Source organism: Hesperophylax consimilis, chromosome 10 (assembly GCF_061612785.1).
Source record: "Hesperophylax consimilis isolate HC1 chromosome 10, BYU_Hcon_1.0, whole genome shotgun sequence".
NCBI classification, from domain to species: Eukaryota; Metazoa; Arthropoda; class Insecta; order Trichoptera; family Limnephilidae; genus Hesperophylax; species Hesperophylax consimilis.
Window position 1 is genome coordinate 15596392 of NC_142845.1, and position 17776 is coordinate 15614167.

General features: G+C 35.4%; 1 protein-coding gene across 3 annotated transcripts in view; it reads right to left on the bottom strand.

The window, feature by feature from the left end:
* Positions 1 to 501: 501 nt before the first annotated feature.
* Cdk12 (Cyclin-dependent kinase 12) overlaps positions 502 to 17776 on the bottom strand; it is a 28845-nt gene continuing 11570 nt past the window's right edge. For all 3 annotated transcript variants that reach the window (XM_089636642.1, XM_089636643.1, XM_089636641.1), the window contains 8 exons: positions 15970 to 16317; positions 12176 to 12368; positions 11073 to 11254; positions 10122 to 10349; positions 8730 to 8926; positions 7529 to 7733; positions 6813 to 7081; positions 502 to 5430 (listed from right to left, as the gene is read on the bottom strand). In XM_089636642.1, the coding sequence (XP_089492768.1) occupies positions 5328 to 5430; positions 6813 to 7081; positions 7529 to 7733; positions 8730 to 8926; positions 10122 to 10349; positions 11073 to 11254; positions 12176 to 12368; positions 15970 to 16317 (1725 nt within the window). In that variant the 3' untranslated portion in view covers positions 502 to 5327. The remainder of the gene's footprint in view (positions 5431 to 6812; positions 7082 to 7528; positions 7734 to 8729; positions 8927 to 10121; positions 10350 to 11072; positions 11255 to 12175; positions 12369 to 15969; positions 16318 to 17776) is intronic.

The window sequence follows — 17776 nt, forward strand, 5'->3', positions numbered from 1 at the left end:
GATTCCAAAATTTCAGTCCGTTCGGCGCAACAGAGCCTGAGAAACAACTTTCAAAGTTCGACCCCAAGCCTTGTATTTATGACCGTAAGAATGATGATTTTTCCACAAATTAGAGTTAACTGAGATTTCTCATTGATTCCACTTTTGACCATAATACTTAGACAATGCTTTTTATAAATTGAAACAGAATCCACTCAACTGAACAAAAAACACTATTTAATACATTTATACTATCCATACTACTAAATTTTAGCAATAGGTAAATGAAATCCTCAGCACGAGAGATCCCAGTGAGGAAATCATTATAACTATTTATTACAAAAAAAATTAAAATAACACTTTTTATTATTATAATAACATGATTGTTATATGGGGGTTTAGTGCACAAGGCAGTATTTTGTGGCTTAGTTTTTAACCCTCCTTCAGCCAAAATTACCAACATCACATAAGAAGTCTACTCCAAAACAAGAAGTCGGAATAATGAAATGAAACCATTTAAAATAAATAACAATTTTTTATTTCATAATTATCCTATTTCAATGTGCACTTTAATGTTGATTAACACATACAGGCAAAACAAAATTAAAAAATAATTACATACATAAAAAGGATCTGAGTTCTGATTATGGAAAATTTATTTTAAAATATACTATATATATTACCCTAGCACAGTTTATTTACACTGCAAATTTAAATATGTGTACATTTCGGGAACCATCAGTCCTTATCTCACAGTGAGTAATATACCTATATGGGGCCAAGTACAAAATACATTTCATTTGAATTGCTTATTAATTTGTACAAAAAAGCTGGTCATTGACTGTATTTTGGTTTAGTTGTTTACATACTGTAGTCCATAGGTTAGATTGATTAGAAAAATGCACTTTGTTTATTATATTAGTAATATCTACAAATAATAGAGAGTTCATCTTAATCGTTTTATTTGGCTCAAAGATTAAACTTTTAACAACAGTACAACCTTGGTTATATCAAATATTAAATTTTACCTGCAATTTACAGTCAGTGAATAAACAATACAGCCCAAATACCAAAAATCTAATTGTGCAGGAGGATTAACTTTTCATGGTGGGAGTATTGAAAATTTCATTAAAACTATAACTGATGTCGGTTGACTGGTATTGCTTATTGCCGTTGTGCACAATATATAGTAGTAGCATTGTGAACTAAGTACAAATATGTATACAGACATAGACAGAATTCGCTTATATATCGAATTTCACTAAAAAGTTATTTTTAGACTTTGTCGTCACTTTTAGGCGGTATTGTTTCTTCGTCGACGATATTTCAAAATTTATGAATAAGACATGATTTGAGTCTTAGAAAGTATGACAAAAATCGTAGGCAGCAAAGTTTGGTTGTTGAACACTAAAATGGTTAGTGATTACCAAAATTGTACTGTACATCTCAGGCAAAGTATGAAAACCTTCTGTTAAAACACACTCAATAATGAATTTATAATGTTTTTAAACGAAAGCCATCAAATGTGAATTTGATGGCTTTCGTTTGAAGTCTTTTATACATAATCAATTTACTATTAAATTTGGTAAATAAATAAATCAATAACGTTGTGATTTAATGTTGAACTCCGATTTCAATATAAGGAATGGTTTTTTGTTGTTTTTTTCTTTCGACTTTGACTGATAAGTCTTGTTAAACTACATTGTGAAAATATACAAAGCTTTTTATGCAAAGGAAGACAACAATTTATTTATTTACTGTTTTATTTTTGGTGTTTAAATAAATTGTAAACAAGACAATTGCAGTGAAAGAAGCATCTCAATTTGTGATTTATACAACGGTCCAAATGCAAGCAATTCAGTTCATTTCAAAGTTATTTCTCTGTAGATACATTCTAAAACTTTATTTGTTTCCTTGTCTCATAAATATAATTTAGTGCCTGTTTTATAATCTGAAGTAATTAGTATTAGAAGAATAACTAACACAATTCTAACAGGAAGAGGGAATAGTAGGTGTCAGAAAACCAACAATAATTGTATGCAACCGTCGTATAAAAAATTGTAGCCATTTCACATTCCCAATTCAAAAGCCCTATGGGCATCATACAAAAGAGTAAAATAAATAAATAATTATTATTCAAATCATACAGATTTGTTAGAATTTATACTGAGCTGATTTTTTTTACAAAGAGCATCATTTTGAGTTTTTAAAATATAACATTTTTTTTTAAATATGCTTGTTGACTAAATTTATATTTTAGCACAAAACTTTTGAAGATTTAAATTTATGTGTTTATTTCAATAAATGCTTGCAGTATGTTCTAAATCTAGTAGTAAATCTTTTTGTGTCTCTTGGTAATATTTTCTTGCTATTTAAAAATGACCACTAGATGATTCACAAAATGAGAACTAAAAACAATTGTTATAAATATGTATGTAACAAATGATTTTTTGCTTTTGTCATTGTTAAAAATATATTTTCATCAACATAGCTTGAACCTAAAACATGTTTTGGTTTTCCAAATTACAGGATCGTGAAAGCTAAAAAGGCACATTTCAATTATTACAATGTCTGCAAACAGATTACAATTACTTTTAAATAAAATCACTCCGTTCAGTTTATATTACAAGACGAGTGAGACTAGAACTAATATTGCAAACTGAATTACTATAAGAATTATCTACAGAAGAATGGAACCACACTGTCATGTACACCTTTTTAAAATTCAATTAGGCAATGAAAAAATAACAAATTCAAAATGGATAATTATGTATTTATTGCTTTTCAATAAATAGAAGACCTTTGAAGTAGATACGCAATCTAACTCCAACAACTATTCCAATCTTTCATAATACATATATTTACAGCAGGCTAAGGAAATCATAATAGAACCCCGTTAACTCGAAATCCATAGGACTTTGAAAACCGAAATTCTAATTTAATTATAAATTCCCACATAATGCGAAATTTTAAGAAAAAAAATTTTTTACAGAAAAGCAAGTTTTCTGCGGCTGTCCCTTCCAATTCAGATAGGTATTATTGGACTTATTCCCCCGTGTAAATCCAAATTTTGCCGCCAATTACTGCTGGGGTCGGCAATTCAAATACAAATATTTGAGGTAAAGATATGACATTAAGAAGATATTTCTGTGTAAATATAAATTTCGTGGCTGATTACCATCGTGACAGGGCGTTCAAATCAAAAATTTGTAAATATTTCCATGTAAATCGAAATTTTACGGCCGGCGCTTCAAAGTCTATTCAAAATAAAACGTATCCACATATATAAATCGAAAAATCGAAGCCTATTACCAGTGCGGCCGCCCTGGCAGATTCAAAATTATAGTACGAACTAGGACGATGATGTGTAACCGCGTAAATCAAAATTTTACAGCGTTTTATGTCCACGGCCAACTTCTCAGACTCAGATTTATGAAATTAAATCGACGGTTCCGAAGAACAATGCCGCATGTGCAAATTTGTAGTTTTGCAATAGAGCAGTTTAATGTTTCGTTTCTGCATTTTAATGTTTTTGAGGTCAAGAAATATAGTGTTGTTATCTTGCAATAACCCCTATTTATTTAATTGGAGAAATATATTATCAAAAACATAACAAATGCAGAAATTAAACTTTAAACAACTCTACTGCAAAACAAATTTGCACAACCGACATTGTTCTTCGGGATCGTCGACATGTTTACAATATTAAAATGACATATTTTTGTATAAATTGAAATTTTTTCACATTATAAAGACTAATTTTCATGCCCAACCAACATAAATTTCAAATCAACGGGGTTCTCCTGTACACAGATATTTTGTACTACGTGTCCCATCTGTGCCAGAAAAGTTTTAAAATAAAAAAAAATGCTTTCGATTTGAAAATATCACAATTATCGTTCCATGATAACTCTTCAAAATGACAATTCAGCACACCTATAAAAAGTGATGAAGCAAAAACTAGATTCAATAGTTACATATGTAACTTAGTTTTTGTTTCATTACTTTTCATAACGGCATAGCATTTTTTATGGGTGTAGAATTGTCATTTTGACGAGTTATCCAGTCACCCACAATTATATATGAACTGGATAGTTTTTAGTTTAATTGAAAGTGTTTATTTATTGTCATTAAATAAAAAATAACCAATTCTAAATGTAAATGGCTTTATTGAAGTTGAAAACATTGTACATGTAACTTTGCCTACCCCTACGGAGACATGATTTATTAATTAACATATCAAAATTTAACATTAATCACTAATCAATTTATATCCATTATTCACAATATTATCACTTATAAATACATGAACATATTTATATATATATTATACACTCTACTTATGTAAAAGCACCTTCACATGTATAAAACAGCTAACTTGGATTGGCATTACAATATTGTATTTGGAATATCTTTATTCATTACCAACGTGCATCAAGACCAGGTCTCCAACAAGTTTAGTCAAATGCTAAAACACACAAATAATATTAATATTCACAATGGAGTGATGGGGCCAGATTAATAACTTTACTGCACATGATAATCCAAGACATTTGGTTTGGCTAATATGCTAAAACTTTGCAGCAATCTCAATCGATGCTCAGTCACACAGGTGAGATATCGTCCGCTAAATAAAATGGATACATTAAAACAAACCATTACTGGGATTAGCAGGGAAATTATTTCCATATTTTTGCCATTTTCTACAACAATTTATATACATATTATGTGAAGACATTTGTAAGCAAATTCCAGTTATTATGGAAAAAAAAATGTTCAGAAAAATTTAGAATTATGTACTTTTCATAATGGTTCACATTTGGTGCCTGGTTGACTAATAAACAACGACTTGATTTTAGCAAGTACATAGATGTTTAAACATAAAATATATTCACAGCTGAATGTTTAAATTGAACACTTCATAACATTTCACCGCACATTGTCTTTATTGTTCATGGAAACAGAATTAATTTAAAAACTGCAACTTCACAAGCTTCAATGTCTATTATATATCATAGGAACTAATCATAGTAGCCTTCTAGGAATGAAGGCGCTTTAGCAAATCATTCAAAGCTATCTATAATATTCATCTTGACACTTCTTTTCTACTAATAACTCAAACCGCAAAGAGGGTCCACGCTGGTTTACAATAATGACAACAATGTGAATGTTTGTTTGTTTGCCAAGTTCTTGACATTGAATGGTTCTAGCATGTTAGTTGAATTTACTTTCCAAAGTTGTGTATCTGTCCTCTGTATTGTTTCAGTTCTTTGGCCACTCTGGTTCATCTACAGCGGGGGCGTGTACTGCCAGGTGTAGGGGGGCTCCCAGAGCCCCGGGGGCAGGTGCTAGGCGGGCGGGGGCTCCTGCTGCTCCCTCTGCTGGCGCCTCCGCTGCTTGCTCCAGAGCTCGTGGCAGTCCTGCCAAGACGGCAGCTCTGGTCCTGGCATTCTGTAATATGGATGTAAATGTATTTAGAGCTTTATTCAAATACCAGAGTTGGAGTTATTTTGTTATCTTGGCAATAACTTCTTAACATGACCTGACTCCTAAATATTTGATTCATTTGATTGTGCCATGTCTTCCTTGAAAGGAACCCTATTGCTGAGTTACATTGTAACCTCACTCAACTTCTCATAAATAACACAGGTAACAAAAGCCGCTGAGAGCTCCGTTATAACTTTTCTTTGGTGACCGGGTATGTCATCAAAATGACAATTCAACACACCTCCAAAAAGTGATATAAAGTCATGAAAAGTGATGAAACAAAAACTAGGTTTAATAGTTACCTATTTTGATGACTCTATATCACTTTTTAAAGGTGCATTGAATTTTCATTTTGATGAAATATCATGGAACCCTTTTAATTCTGTTAAGGCGAAGAAGCATTACATATTTTGGTTAAAAAATTTGATTGCTCAGAAATGTTTTAGATGCTTTAACTAAATACTGCGAGTAGAACACATCCTTGGCCTTTGAAATGAGCCTTTTTTATAAGAAAAATCAGCATCAGGCCTACAAAAACTGCTTTATTGTTGAAATTCTCCAACGTATGAACACTTTTTCAGTTATGGTTTTATTGTATAATGTGGTAAAAAAATTCTTTAGAAATTGTAGTAAAATAGTTATATATTTGTGCCTGAACTTTGCTAAATAAAATTAAACACTTTTTGGCAATGTTTTTTCTTGCATACACAAAAACAGGCTGCCGGTGTTAAGTGGGAATTTAAACCTTATCGCCATCTACATAAGGTGTGTTATTGTTAACAGTACGATTCCAAATGTTACAGGACGTAGTGCATCGTCTTAAATGCGTAATTTCTGAGAAAACAAAAGAGCTATCAGTAGTATGCCTTTTTTTAATGATGGATGGATAAAGGAGTCGTCGGAAGAAGAATTTGGGAAAGCTTGAGGAAATCATGGCGCAACCAAGCGATTCAAGTACCTGACCTGAGTCATGTTAAGAATCAGCGTAACAGAAGATTATGTATATGTGTGTGAAGCAAGGAGTGTATTCCAAGACAGAGAAATGAGGTATTTAAATCTGTCAGTGTATCCCTGATGTGTAAGTGGCATGTGGTTAGTTTAGTTATCATTCATTTGTTTGCATTGTTTGTGTGATTTTTCTCGGCAATCATTCATATTCAGTTCATAGATAATAGAAACAGGGGAAATGAGCCATGAACCATGTTGTTTTGTATCTTTGTTTTTAATAACTTAATTGGCTTCACCGCTTTGATAGTCTGTGCAGTTTGTTCATGACTTGGCGACAGTCTGCCATGTCTCCCCTTGTCTTTGTAATATTTACGATATATAGAGCAAAGTTGACATACTGTTGAGGATTGATGTTCTTGAGCCAGGCGGACTTGAGCGCGTCCTCGGCGGTGATACGGCGCTCGGGGTCCAGCTCCAGCATGCGGTCCAGCAGGTCTAGGGCGGGCGACGGCATGAAGGAGAAGTCTTCACGCAGACGGCGCCGGTGCAGCTTCTTGGGCTTGAGTGCATGCCACAGTGGCAGCTTAATGACAGAGGGCCACACGGCGGGCGCGGGTGTGCCACACACGCGCGATATCATCTCCAGTTGCATCATCTCCATGGACGCCTGCAACCAGTAACATGTTTACTCACAAATCTACCTTACTTGAATACAACCTAACCTCTAACCTATTCCCGCCAAGCGGCCCTAATTTATGGCAACTATCTTACAAAGCATTCCCTCGGACAGCATGTTTTTTTTCAATAAATAGTAGTATGCATTACCATGAATATTTAAAAAAAAAAAATATGCATAAATAAATACAAAATAAAATGGCATTTCACTGGGATGGGTTGAGTTGTAATATAGGGGGGCTTAGCGTGGTCGGAGTACCCGTACTCCGCAATATATGATTCAATTGAATATTTAAGATTTTTTTGGCAATTTATAGGTTCAATATTCAATTAAATCATATAGAGCGTAATACTTGTACAAAAATTCACCATATGTGTGGGGGGCCCTTAAATCTGCTCTAGGAAGATGCTACAATTATAGAGGTCACATCTCTGTTACCTGGAACAGCGGGTGTTTGAGGAATAGCTCCCCGAGGATGCAGCCGCAGCTCCAGACGTCGATGGCGGGGCCGTAGCGCTCCTCGCCAAGCAACAGCTCCGGGGGCCGGTACCACAGCGTGATCACCTTGTTGGTGTACGGCCGCTGCCGGTCCTCTGCGTTGTACAGGCGGGCCAGACCGAAGTCGGCCAGTTTCACTTCGCCTCTGGAAGGGTCACAAACAAATAATCATATTAGAATGTTAATTGAAGACCTTTGGGGGAAAACCTCAAATGTCACCAATGAATCATTTTTCAGTAGAGCATTTAAACAGAATACGATGGTTCTATTGATATATTTTTTAAATATTTTAAAAATAATAAATCATGGTTTTACCTTCCTGTACTGAATACATTTAGCGAATATTATTAAATATTAATTAAAAAGTCAATGTGACTTTTGCTGTTTATTCTTCTAAATACGGAGAATTTACTATGAAAGGAGGAATAAAACAATTCACAAATGTCAAACAGTGAGCAGCGGTAAAAAAGGGAACTATTAGACATTCGCGCCAATTTGCAGTTTTCAAATAAAATACTGTGGACAAAAAATTGTTGTTTTCACAAAAGTATCATATTTTTTAGGTCAATTTGAAAGACATTGTTATCACATTTAATTTGCAGAACTCCATTTTGATTCAAAGTCTTACTTTTATATATTTTATAATATTATTACTAAATATAAAAAGAATACCTTTTATTTATATCATTCATATCTAAAAACTGTAACATATCGTTCATACTCAGTTTATTGTTATGTATAAGCACTTATTATTGTATTCGTGAACAACTTACCTATGACAATGTGTATATTATGTAAAAGCCTTCAAGGCATGAACAAATAAATAAATAATCAAGTTCTGCTGTGTAATTGTGCGTGAGCTGTTTCGCCTTTTGAAGGCATTATCAAACTGCGGTGAAGTCACTTACAGACGATCTATTTATATTACATACTTCCATAATGAACTTATAATGAAAATCAAATAGCTTTTATTTTTATTATTAATGCCCTTATTTATTTGCGAGTAAATTATATTATAGAATATATAAAAGAAGAGTTTGTACAAGTGAATGAAATAAGGAAAGTGTAGTAATCTAACCTTTGCCCTTCGGGGGATATGGTGTGATGGTTGGTTAGTTACAAATAAGAGGATATATATTACTTATTGTTCATGAGGATATTGCTGCACTTGATGTCCCTGTGCAGGAAGTTCTTCTTGTGACAGTAGTTGAGCCCGTCCAGTAGCTGCTTCATGATGCTGGCGTTGTGCGACTCGTTGAAGTCCACCATCTTGGACTCCAGCAGGCCCATCAGGTCATGGTCCATGTACTCAAATACCAGGTAGAAGGAACCTTTATCCTGGAATCAGTGTGTTCATTATCGGTTACTAATTGTTTTGCAGACAACCATTTTCATTCTATTGCAGTGTAGACCATAGAAACAAAGGAGATGGGCCATAAACCATTATTAGTGTGATACCACGCGCACAATGCGTGTCGCAAAACACCAATCGCATAATTTAATTGGTTCCGCCGCTTTGATAGGCCGCGAAGTTTGGTCATAACTCGGCGACAGTCAGAACGCTTCCATGTCATATCTTAGAGCATAACTCGGCGACAGTCAGAACGCTTCCATGTCATATCTTAGAGCATAACTCGGCGACAGTCAGAACGCTTCCATGTCATATCTTAGAGCATAACTCTGCGACAGTCAGAACGCTTCCATGTCATATCTTAGAGCATAACTCGGCGACAGTCAGAACGCTTCCATGTCATATCTTAGAGCATAACTCGGCGACAGTCAGAACGCTTCCATGTCATATCTTAGAGCATAACTCGGCGACAGTCAGAACGCTTCCATGTCATATCTTAGAGCATAACTCGGCGATAGTCAGAACGCTTCCATGTCATATCTTAGAGCATAACTCGGCGATAGTCAGAACGCTTCCATGTCATATCTTAGAGCATATATTTTATACTTTTTAATAAAACATGGAAATCGAATTGGAATCTGAAATCGGAAATCTCAGATTCCGCAATATTTTCTTTACAAGAACATGGTCGCTAGCGTGGAGGGCAGTTTTATCTATAGATTTTTTTTTTAACAAGAATTCTGCAAGAAGGCTACTTAAACAAAGATAAGTCCAAATGTCTACCTGATAGAACTAACGAAAGTATACATATCATCGTTTTCATGTTTGTAAATAAATCTTTGTTTAAAAATCAGTGTTTTGTTCATTCTGACATTCCACAAACAACACACAACTATCGTGTCATCCAAAATGAGTTAATACAAACCAACTCATAACCTTGAGTTTGCAAAAACAGCCCTATACAAATAAAGCCAATTATGTCTGGTAATTTAGATATAAAACTCTCAAGTCAAAATATTCTTATGATAGTCAATTTTTGGATAGTTACTCTTCCTCCTCTTTTAGGATGTGCGTTCAACTAGTAAAAATGAATGGAGAATTATAGTAGTTGTTGCAAATCGGGCGGCGGATGGAGTATGGGTTTCACTGAATTTATAAAAATGCTTAGTGAAAATTTCCAACCTTCCTGAAATCCAGGGCGTCCTGCTTGTCAGTGACGATCTCTCGCAGGTTGATGATGTTGGTGTGGTTGAGCTGGCGCAGGATCTTGATCTCGCGCACGGCGGTGATGGGGAAGCCCTCCTTCTCGTGCTCCAGGCGCACCTTCTTGAGTGCCACTAGCTGGCCGGCGCGGCGGTCCCGTGCCTTGTATACCTGGCCGTAGGTGCCTTCGCCGATCTGCGCTATCACCTGGAAGTTAACAAGAAGATGAAATTGATGCAGTGTACTTTGACATAAAGAGCCAAATTTATTTTAATTCAATTTTCACCATCAAGATTTTGTATCAAGAGTCCCAACTGCCAAAGTGGAGCCAGTGGGACTATGGTATCCCCAATTGGGTTATATTGAGTCTGAGGGTAGTGAGAATGGGAAGGAGATCAGCAAGAGGAAGGGGGGAAGTACCTGGGCATTCAGATCACCAAATTTGGCTAAAGCCATTTCAAGCAATATGTAGATTCTGAATGGGGTCTTTCACCAGAGCGATACTGAGAGTATCTTTCACTTGACTGCTGCGATTTGACTATGAAATTAAGAGCCTTATTCACAAAAACGAGTCATTTGAAAAGGAATCAGTATTATAGTTTCTTGTCATGCGCAGAAAGGGCGGGATTTATTATTAGTTCTTTAGCGACTTGCCGTGACATTAGAGAGTGGTCTTTTATTTTTGACCAAACTATAGTGGACTTCAATGACACTATTCAATGCTGTGGAAGCAGGACGGTGCACATCACGTGGTACAAACATGCTGTCATTGCAGTTGGGACATATGAAAGATATAAACATGTTTTCATTGGCTATACAAAGGCTTGGGTTCTATGGTTTGTGATTATAATTCCAATTAAAAATTAGCTGACATTCATCATTATACAAATGTATTTGCCCAAAACTTAATGGAAATAATGTTATTCTTACTTCAAACACATCTACACATCTCTCCCCCCAGTCCCTCCCAATCTGTGGAGCTGACCGGGAGCCCCGTCTCCTGAGGATCTTGGGTCGGCGGAGGCGGGGTTTGGGCGGGACAGGGGTTGGGGTGGCCCGAGGAGGGGTGGAGCAGTCCTCGTCGGCACTCAACTCCTCGGATCCTGGTATCACTGGAAACAGAACAAAATTTAGAGTGAAACCATAGATAAGAGAAACAACGCAGATGAGCCATGAACATATTATAAATGATTTAAAAAATGTGAATTCATACCTATATATCACATATTGGACTTTTCTATTTTGAAATGGTGTACTGGTTAGTACTGTATCTAAATTTAACTAGCTGTAGGAAATAACATCAAATTCCAATGCTATTGAAAAAAATAATGTCCCGGTGTGAGTTGTTTTTATACAATTCGACAATTTTATTCAGGGATTGATGAAATTTTGCACACTTGTACTTCAAAACAAGAGGAAAGTCACTGTTGACATTGATTTTGTAAATCTCCTCATCCCCTTTTAAAGCAGAATAGAAGCCGAGTTCTGTGAACAGTAGAAAAAAGTATATTTCTAATTTTTTCTTATTTTAAATCAAAGCTTAAATTTTCTTCTGAAATTATAAGATTTGTAAGTAATTACTTAAATACCTACCTACTTATTTAATAAACACAACAATATCACATTTCAAAATAGATTCTTTACTGAACCATTAAAACAGCCACCATCTTGAAACAGGAACGTAACAAAACAAATTTACAGATACGAAATGCCAAATGTCTGAGTTAAAAAAGGACTTCAGGAATCAGTAACTACAGGCAAAAATAATTCAACCCAACGTAGCGTAGGATCGCAACGTATTGTTTTAGCAGTATTGGTGCCAAAGAAATAAAGAGGTGTAAGTTTACACTTTGTGAAAATATTATGCGTAATTTGGAATGGTCTTTGGGTTATGTACCTTTCTACTAGATGTCTTGGTGGACTTTTCTATCCAATACGTAGCGCATAGCGTCAAGCGATTCTCCCGAAGGAAAAAAAAAATAACAGCTGTCGGCTCGAGTTTTCAACGCATAGGTAATAATAAGAGCTTTTACCTGAAGGCATTGGAAGATTCATGATCCCAGAGCGGCGGGCGGGAGGAGGGGGTGGGGTGGGTGGTGAGCTGAGGGGGCTGCCCCCCACCGTGGCTCCGGGAGGCAGTGGCAGGGCGGAGATGCTGCGTGTCTTGCTGGCAGCCGTGGCCGCCGTCCTGCTGCGATACACACCCTCCACGACACTCCCGCCAACCTAATGAAAATAAATTGTATACATTTTAAATATCGTCACATTGCTATCAAAACCAGTGGCGGCTCGTGACTTTTGGGTTACTGGAGTGCTAATATTACAAAAAATGGCTTAATTGATGTTGTTGTAGCTGAAAACGATTTTTTTTTTTTTTTTTCGAAAATTGATTTTTTGTATGAAGATTTTCAGGAATTCCGTGCGGCGCACGGCTATACTGAAATTTCCTGAAAATCTTCATACAAAAAATCGATTTTCGAAAAAAAAAAAAAAATCATTTTCAGCTATAACAACATCAGAAATGCCATTTTTTATAATATTAGCACTCTAGTACACCCAAAAGTCACGAGCCGCCACTGATCAAAACTGCATAAGAAAAATTTAATAGGAAAGAAAAAATACAAAATAAACATTGTCATTTGTGTATGCTTTACTATAAGAATAATAAACCTTTATTTTTATCTTTCAAAATATGTTTTTGGTAATGTGTTCTAATCTTTCTTTTGTTGTAATATTATGCTAGTTAATGCTATGTTTCCACTCAATTAAGTAAAAACGTTGCTCGAAACGGCTTTGGCCGTGTTTGGTGACTAGATCTGAATAGCCAGACATTTCCCCACCTTCCTCTTCCCCTCCCCTCTATTTTCAGCCTCACAACATACCCCAATTGGGATTGCCATAGTCTCACTGGCTCCAGACGGTGGAAGCAGTTGAGACTCTTGTGCTGTTTCACATAAAAAAGTAAAAATCAAGTTAATTAATGTACATAAATTTGAAAGTGGAAGATACTCTCAGTAACCACGCTGCGGCTCGATTCTCCAATAGCGATCAAGAGTTATTCGTAATGCACCATCTACAAATGAAAAATTACCCCTCATCTCGATGAACTTTGTTGAATGTTTCATTTATACGTATTCCTTAATATCGAAGGGTTGAAGAGATGATTATATTGGCAGCCCTGTGAGTATTGTCTATATTTTTGATGGTTCTATGGTGATAATTTGAAATGTCAAAAACAAAACCTTACAGAGTCATTTTTGTACTCACCTCAGTTTCGACATCTAGAGCTGATGAATGGGATGGAGGTGTTATGAACGCAACGTGTCAACGTGTTAGACACAATGACTACCAGCAGACGTATTAAGAATTTGTTACGTCTAAAATTCCTGACAAAGTCTTCATCTGTCAAATTAGCGAAAGAATTGAGCCTCTAAACATTCTTGTTGGTCTCAAAGTACCTGTTCATTATGCTCTTTATTATGTATTGCAGCTAACAACAGCCGGTATTAAAATTTCAGCCATTGTATGGGACCTTAAAACAACTTTATAAAAATATACGACGCTTGTCCTTCGAAGAGGGCACGGGAAACGATCGATACAATAGACTAGATTTTGACAGCCGTCAAAGACTTGTCGACTGGTTTGACTCACTCGTTGTTCGAGTGGAATGACTTTTGACATTTAAGTATGTTACTTGGACGAGACTCGAGAATAAGAAAGTTAATCAATGCATGTACTTTCAACGGCGATTGCGAGCGACCTGATCGAGAATTGAGACCCTGATCTCTTGACCTTGGCAATGAAAAAAGACTTGAGCAATGTTCAGAAATAGAAGCGAATAACTAGGTAAAAATACAGTTCTTTCTACCATTTATTTTCACATTCTCCATTTGAGGGTGTTGCCATATACTTTAGCGATAAGGTGCTTACAAGATTTTGTGATAGGTTAGGATTATAGGATAGTATTTTGTGATAGGTTAGGATTATAGGATAGTATTTTGTGATAGGTTAGGATTATAGGATAGTATTTTGTGATAGGTTAGGATTATAGGATAGTATTTTGTGATAGGTTAGGATTATAGGATAGTATTTTGTGATAGGTTAGGATTATAGGATAGTATTTTGTGATGGGTTAGGATTATAGGATAGTATTTTGTGATAGGTTAGGATTATAGGATAGTATTTTGTGATAGGTTAGGATTATAGGATAGTATTTTGTGATAGGTTAGGATTATAGGATAGTATTTTGTGATAGGTTAGGATTATAGGATAGTATTTTGTGATAGGTTAGGATTATAGGATAGTATTTTGTGATAGGTTAGGATTATAGGATAGTATTTTGTGAAAGGATACGATTATAGGATAGTATTTTGTGATAGGATAGGATTATAGGATAGTATTTTGTGATAGGATAGGATTATAGGATAGTATTTTGTGATAGGATAGGATTATAGGATAGTATTTTGTGATAGGATAGGATTATAGGATAGTATTTTGTGATAGGTTAGGATTATAGGATAGTATTTTGTGATAGGATAGGATTATAGGATAGTATTTTGTGATAGGATAGGATTATAGGATAGTAATTTGTGATAGGATAGGATTATAGGATAGTATTTTGTGATTTTCACATAACAAAAAAAAAGATTTGTGGGCGGGACAATGAAGGACCATGCAGCACTCTTCATGCCCTAAGAAATAACCAAACATTTACATATAAATACAAGTTAAAAATAAAATTTGGTAAGTGGTTATAACACCCATATTAATTGTTGTGCATGCGCTGTGTAGAAGAAGGAGTATGTATTAAATAATAGGAAGGTAAAACATATGAAAAATTAAAAACAGTCCATTTGTAAATAGTAACTAAACATCAATAAGCACCTGCAACGAATTTTTTTTGTTATTTAAGTACATATTTATTTGTAGATTATAATATATAACAAGAATTCTGTGGGCGAAAAGGAATAAGGGAATGAGTCAATAGTTAGTGTATGCATATTTGGTCCTTAGATACAGTATCTAAGGACTAAATATGCACACACTAAATATTGTATTGACTCATTCCGTTGTTGCTTTCATTAACAGAATTATAAAAGACAATTTCCAGTGAGCCAAATTTATAGCCAATTTCCATAAATCTAACGCGTTTCCATAATTAATTTTTAAAAAACAGGTATTCCGTAGTGAAAAGTTTCCGAGTAAGTTAAAATAAGGCTTGCTTATATCGTTCTTTCTTATTTTCATATCTACAATGTAATCAATTTGTAAACATATAAAAAAAAGCTAACCGCCAACTTCGTAATTAATCAATGTCAACAAATTGTCTGCCATAACACAGGGACATCCCCTAGCACGGACGAGACAATACTAAAAAAATATATATTGTACTTTTTACTGCTTGAAATAAAAAAATAAATCTATATTTACTAGGAATAAATTCTAGAGATATCGCCCTGGTATAAGACCACCATTCGGAATTAAAATGTTGCTTGAAATAGCTTTAGCCATGTTTGTTGAACAGTCTGAATAGCCAGGTACTTCCCCACCTTCCTCTCCCCACTACCTTCAGCCTCACAACATACCCCAATTGGGAATGCCAGAAAAAAATAAAATTTAAAAACTCACGATTGCAGTGTAAAAATCACACGGCGCGTAAGGTCAGAATAGTGAGAACTTGACTTTTTACCAAGGCATAAGATATGGTTAAAACGACCTTAAACCGGGCTTACCTATACGATGAACTGGTGCATGGGAATCTAATAAGTAAGACGTTTGATGTAATTAGACAATAGGAGCCATTAAAGCTTCTCCGATGGGATTGTACCTTGATGACGGGAGGGATAGGCGTTCCCTTGTTGCTCTGCTCACTAGGTGTGACCGTGATGCCCAACTCCTTGAGGTTTCCGACTCCGTTAGAATCTCTGCCGATGAAGGAGTCTGTCTGGTCCATGGTGAAGCGGATGCTCTCAAAGCTGGGCGGCGGCTGCAGTGGCGCGGAGTCCATCTGGTTGGGCATAGGGATGTCCACCAGGTCCAGATCCATGGGAATCTGGACTTCCCCGTTCTCCGAGAATTTGGGCGTGGCGGAGCTGAGAGCCGAGTTGCTCTCCGAGTTGTCCAGCGGGGTCTGCTGCTCCTCCTCCACTTTCTGGTCTATGATCTCCTGCAGTTTCTATGGGAGAGAGTAGCGGTTATAAAGCCTTGCGGCAAATTAAGTTAACAGATTTACTCAGGCTCCTTGGAAGCCCGAGTAAATCTGGCTTCCAAGAAACTGGGTATCTTTATAAGGGTAGCAGATTCTTCAATAATGACCAGCTGCTAACCCTGTACAAATCTCAAGTATGTCCAACAATTGAATTTGGGAGCCAACTCTGGGCTGGAGCCCCAAAATACCCTACTTGATTCTGTCAGTCTCATTGATAATCCGTTGTTAACAGAGACTGATTGCCATCTCTAATGAGTCTGTTCTACAGGAATTTCTCGAGGGCATTGATGCCGTTACACTTGCAAAACTCGACAGACACGAGCTGAACTCCCGTTCACAGTTGATGACAGCTTTATGAGAATTGGTTGTTTCTCCAAATCGTTTTTGTGTAAGTTACAAGACAATTATTGAAATTCGCTTAAACTTGTAATGTCTGGATTAAAAACTTTAGATTACTGAAAATTTTGTGTAAATTTTACAAGAGTACAAAATAAATTTGTAAATCAATGACCATGAACAACAACTGATTAGTCAAATTAGATATTCAGCATTTATGTTGCCAAAAGTCAAAATTATTACTTTTATTCAATCAAAAGGCTGAATAAAATAGGCTTAAAAATTCAATGCTTCCTTAATATATAAATAAAATTTTGTCATTGATAACATCTTTAACATTGGTTGAAGAACCAGTGCTAAAGCGTCAATAACCCACCATAATAAGCCACTGGGCTTGCATCGTTCTATGACCAACTGTGGGCTGTGTGTAATTTTTTTAAATTCGGGTAAGAATTATTGTACATTGGATATTTAAAAATATCCATTAATATTATCATCTTCCGCTGATTGTTGTAGACAATTAAATAAATGATCATACAAGATTCTTACCAATTTCCTATTAAAAAAATATATATTATATTCCTTTTATGGTTTGTTTTTCCTACGGTAGGCACAGCTTTTCCCCTTTATGGACTGCGACTGCATTTAATTGAGCATTACACATACCCAACACAACCAAGACCCTTTATTGATACACATATTTTTTCCAATCATTATTTTCATTACTGGGTATAAAATATGTACAAGCAAACGCATATTTTCCTTCTAGTACACACTAGGATGCGTGTTTCAGAAAGTGTAACAAGCCATGTTTTTGTGCAAGTGCAAATTGTGCAGTAATATGATAAAAAGACTGACAGAAAGACATCATCATTTCCGCAAATTTTTTTCTGAATGAATTAATAAATAATCCTTATAAAGTAGATTCCGAGCTTACAGAATTAGTTAAAAAATATTTTAACTAAGGGCAAATTCAGAATGCTGAGGTTATCTTTTGGTCATCACATCTGAGAAATCCACAATACAGATGTACCACTTATAGTTCCATTATAACCTCTTCTTCTTTTTCATAAATGAAGCATGTAACAGA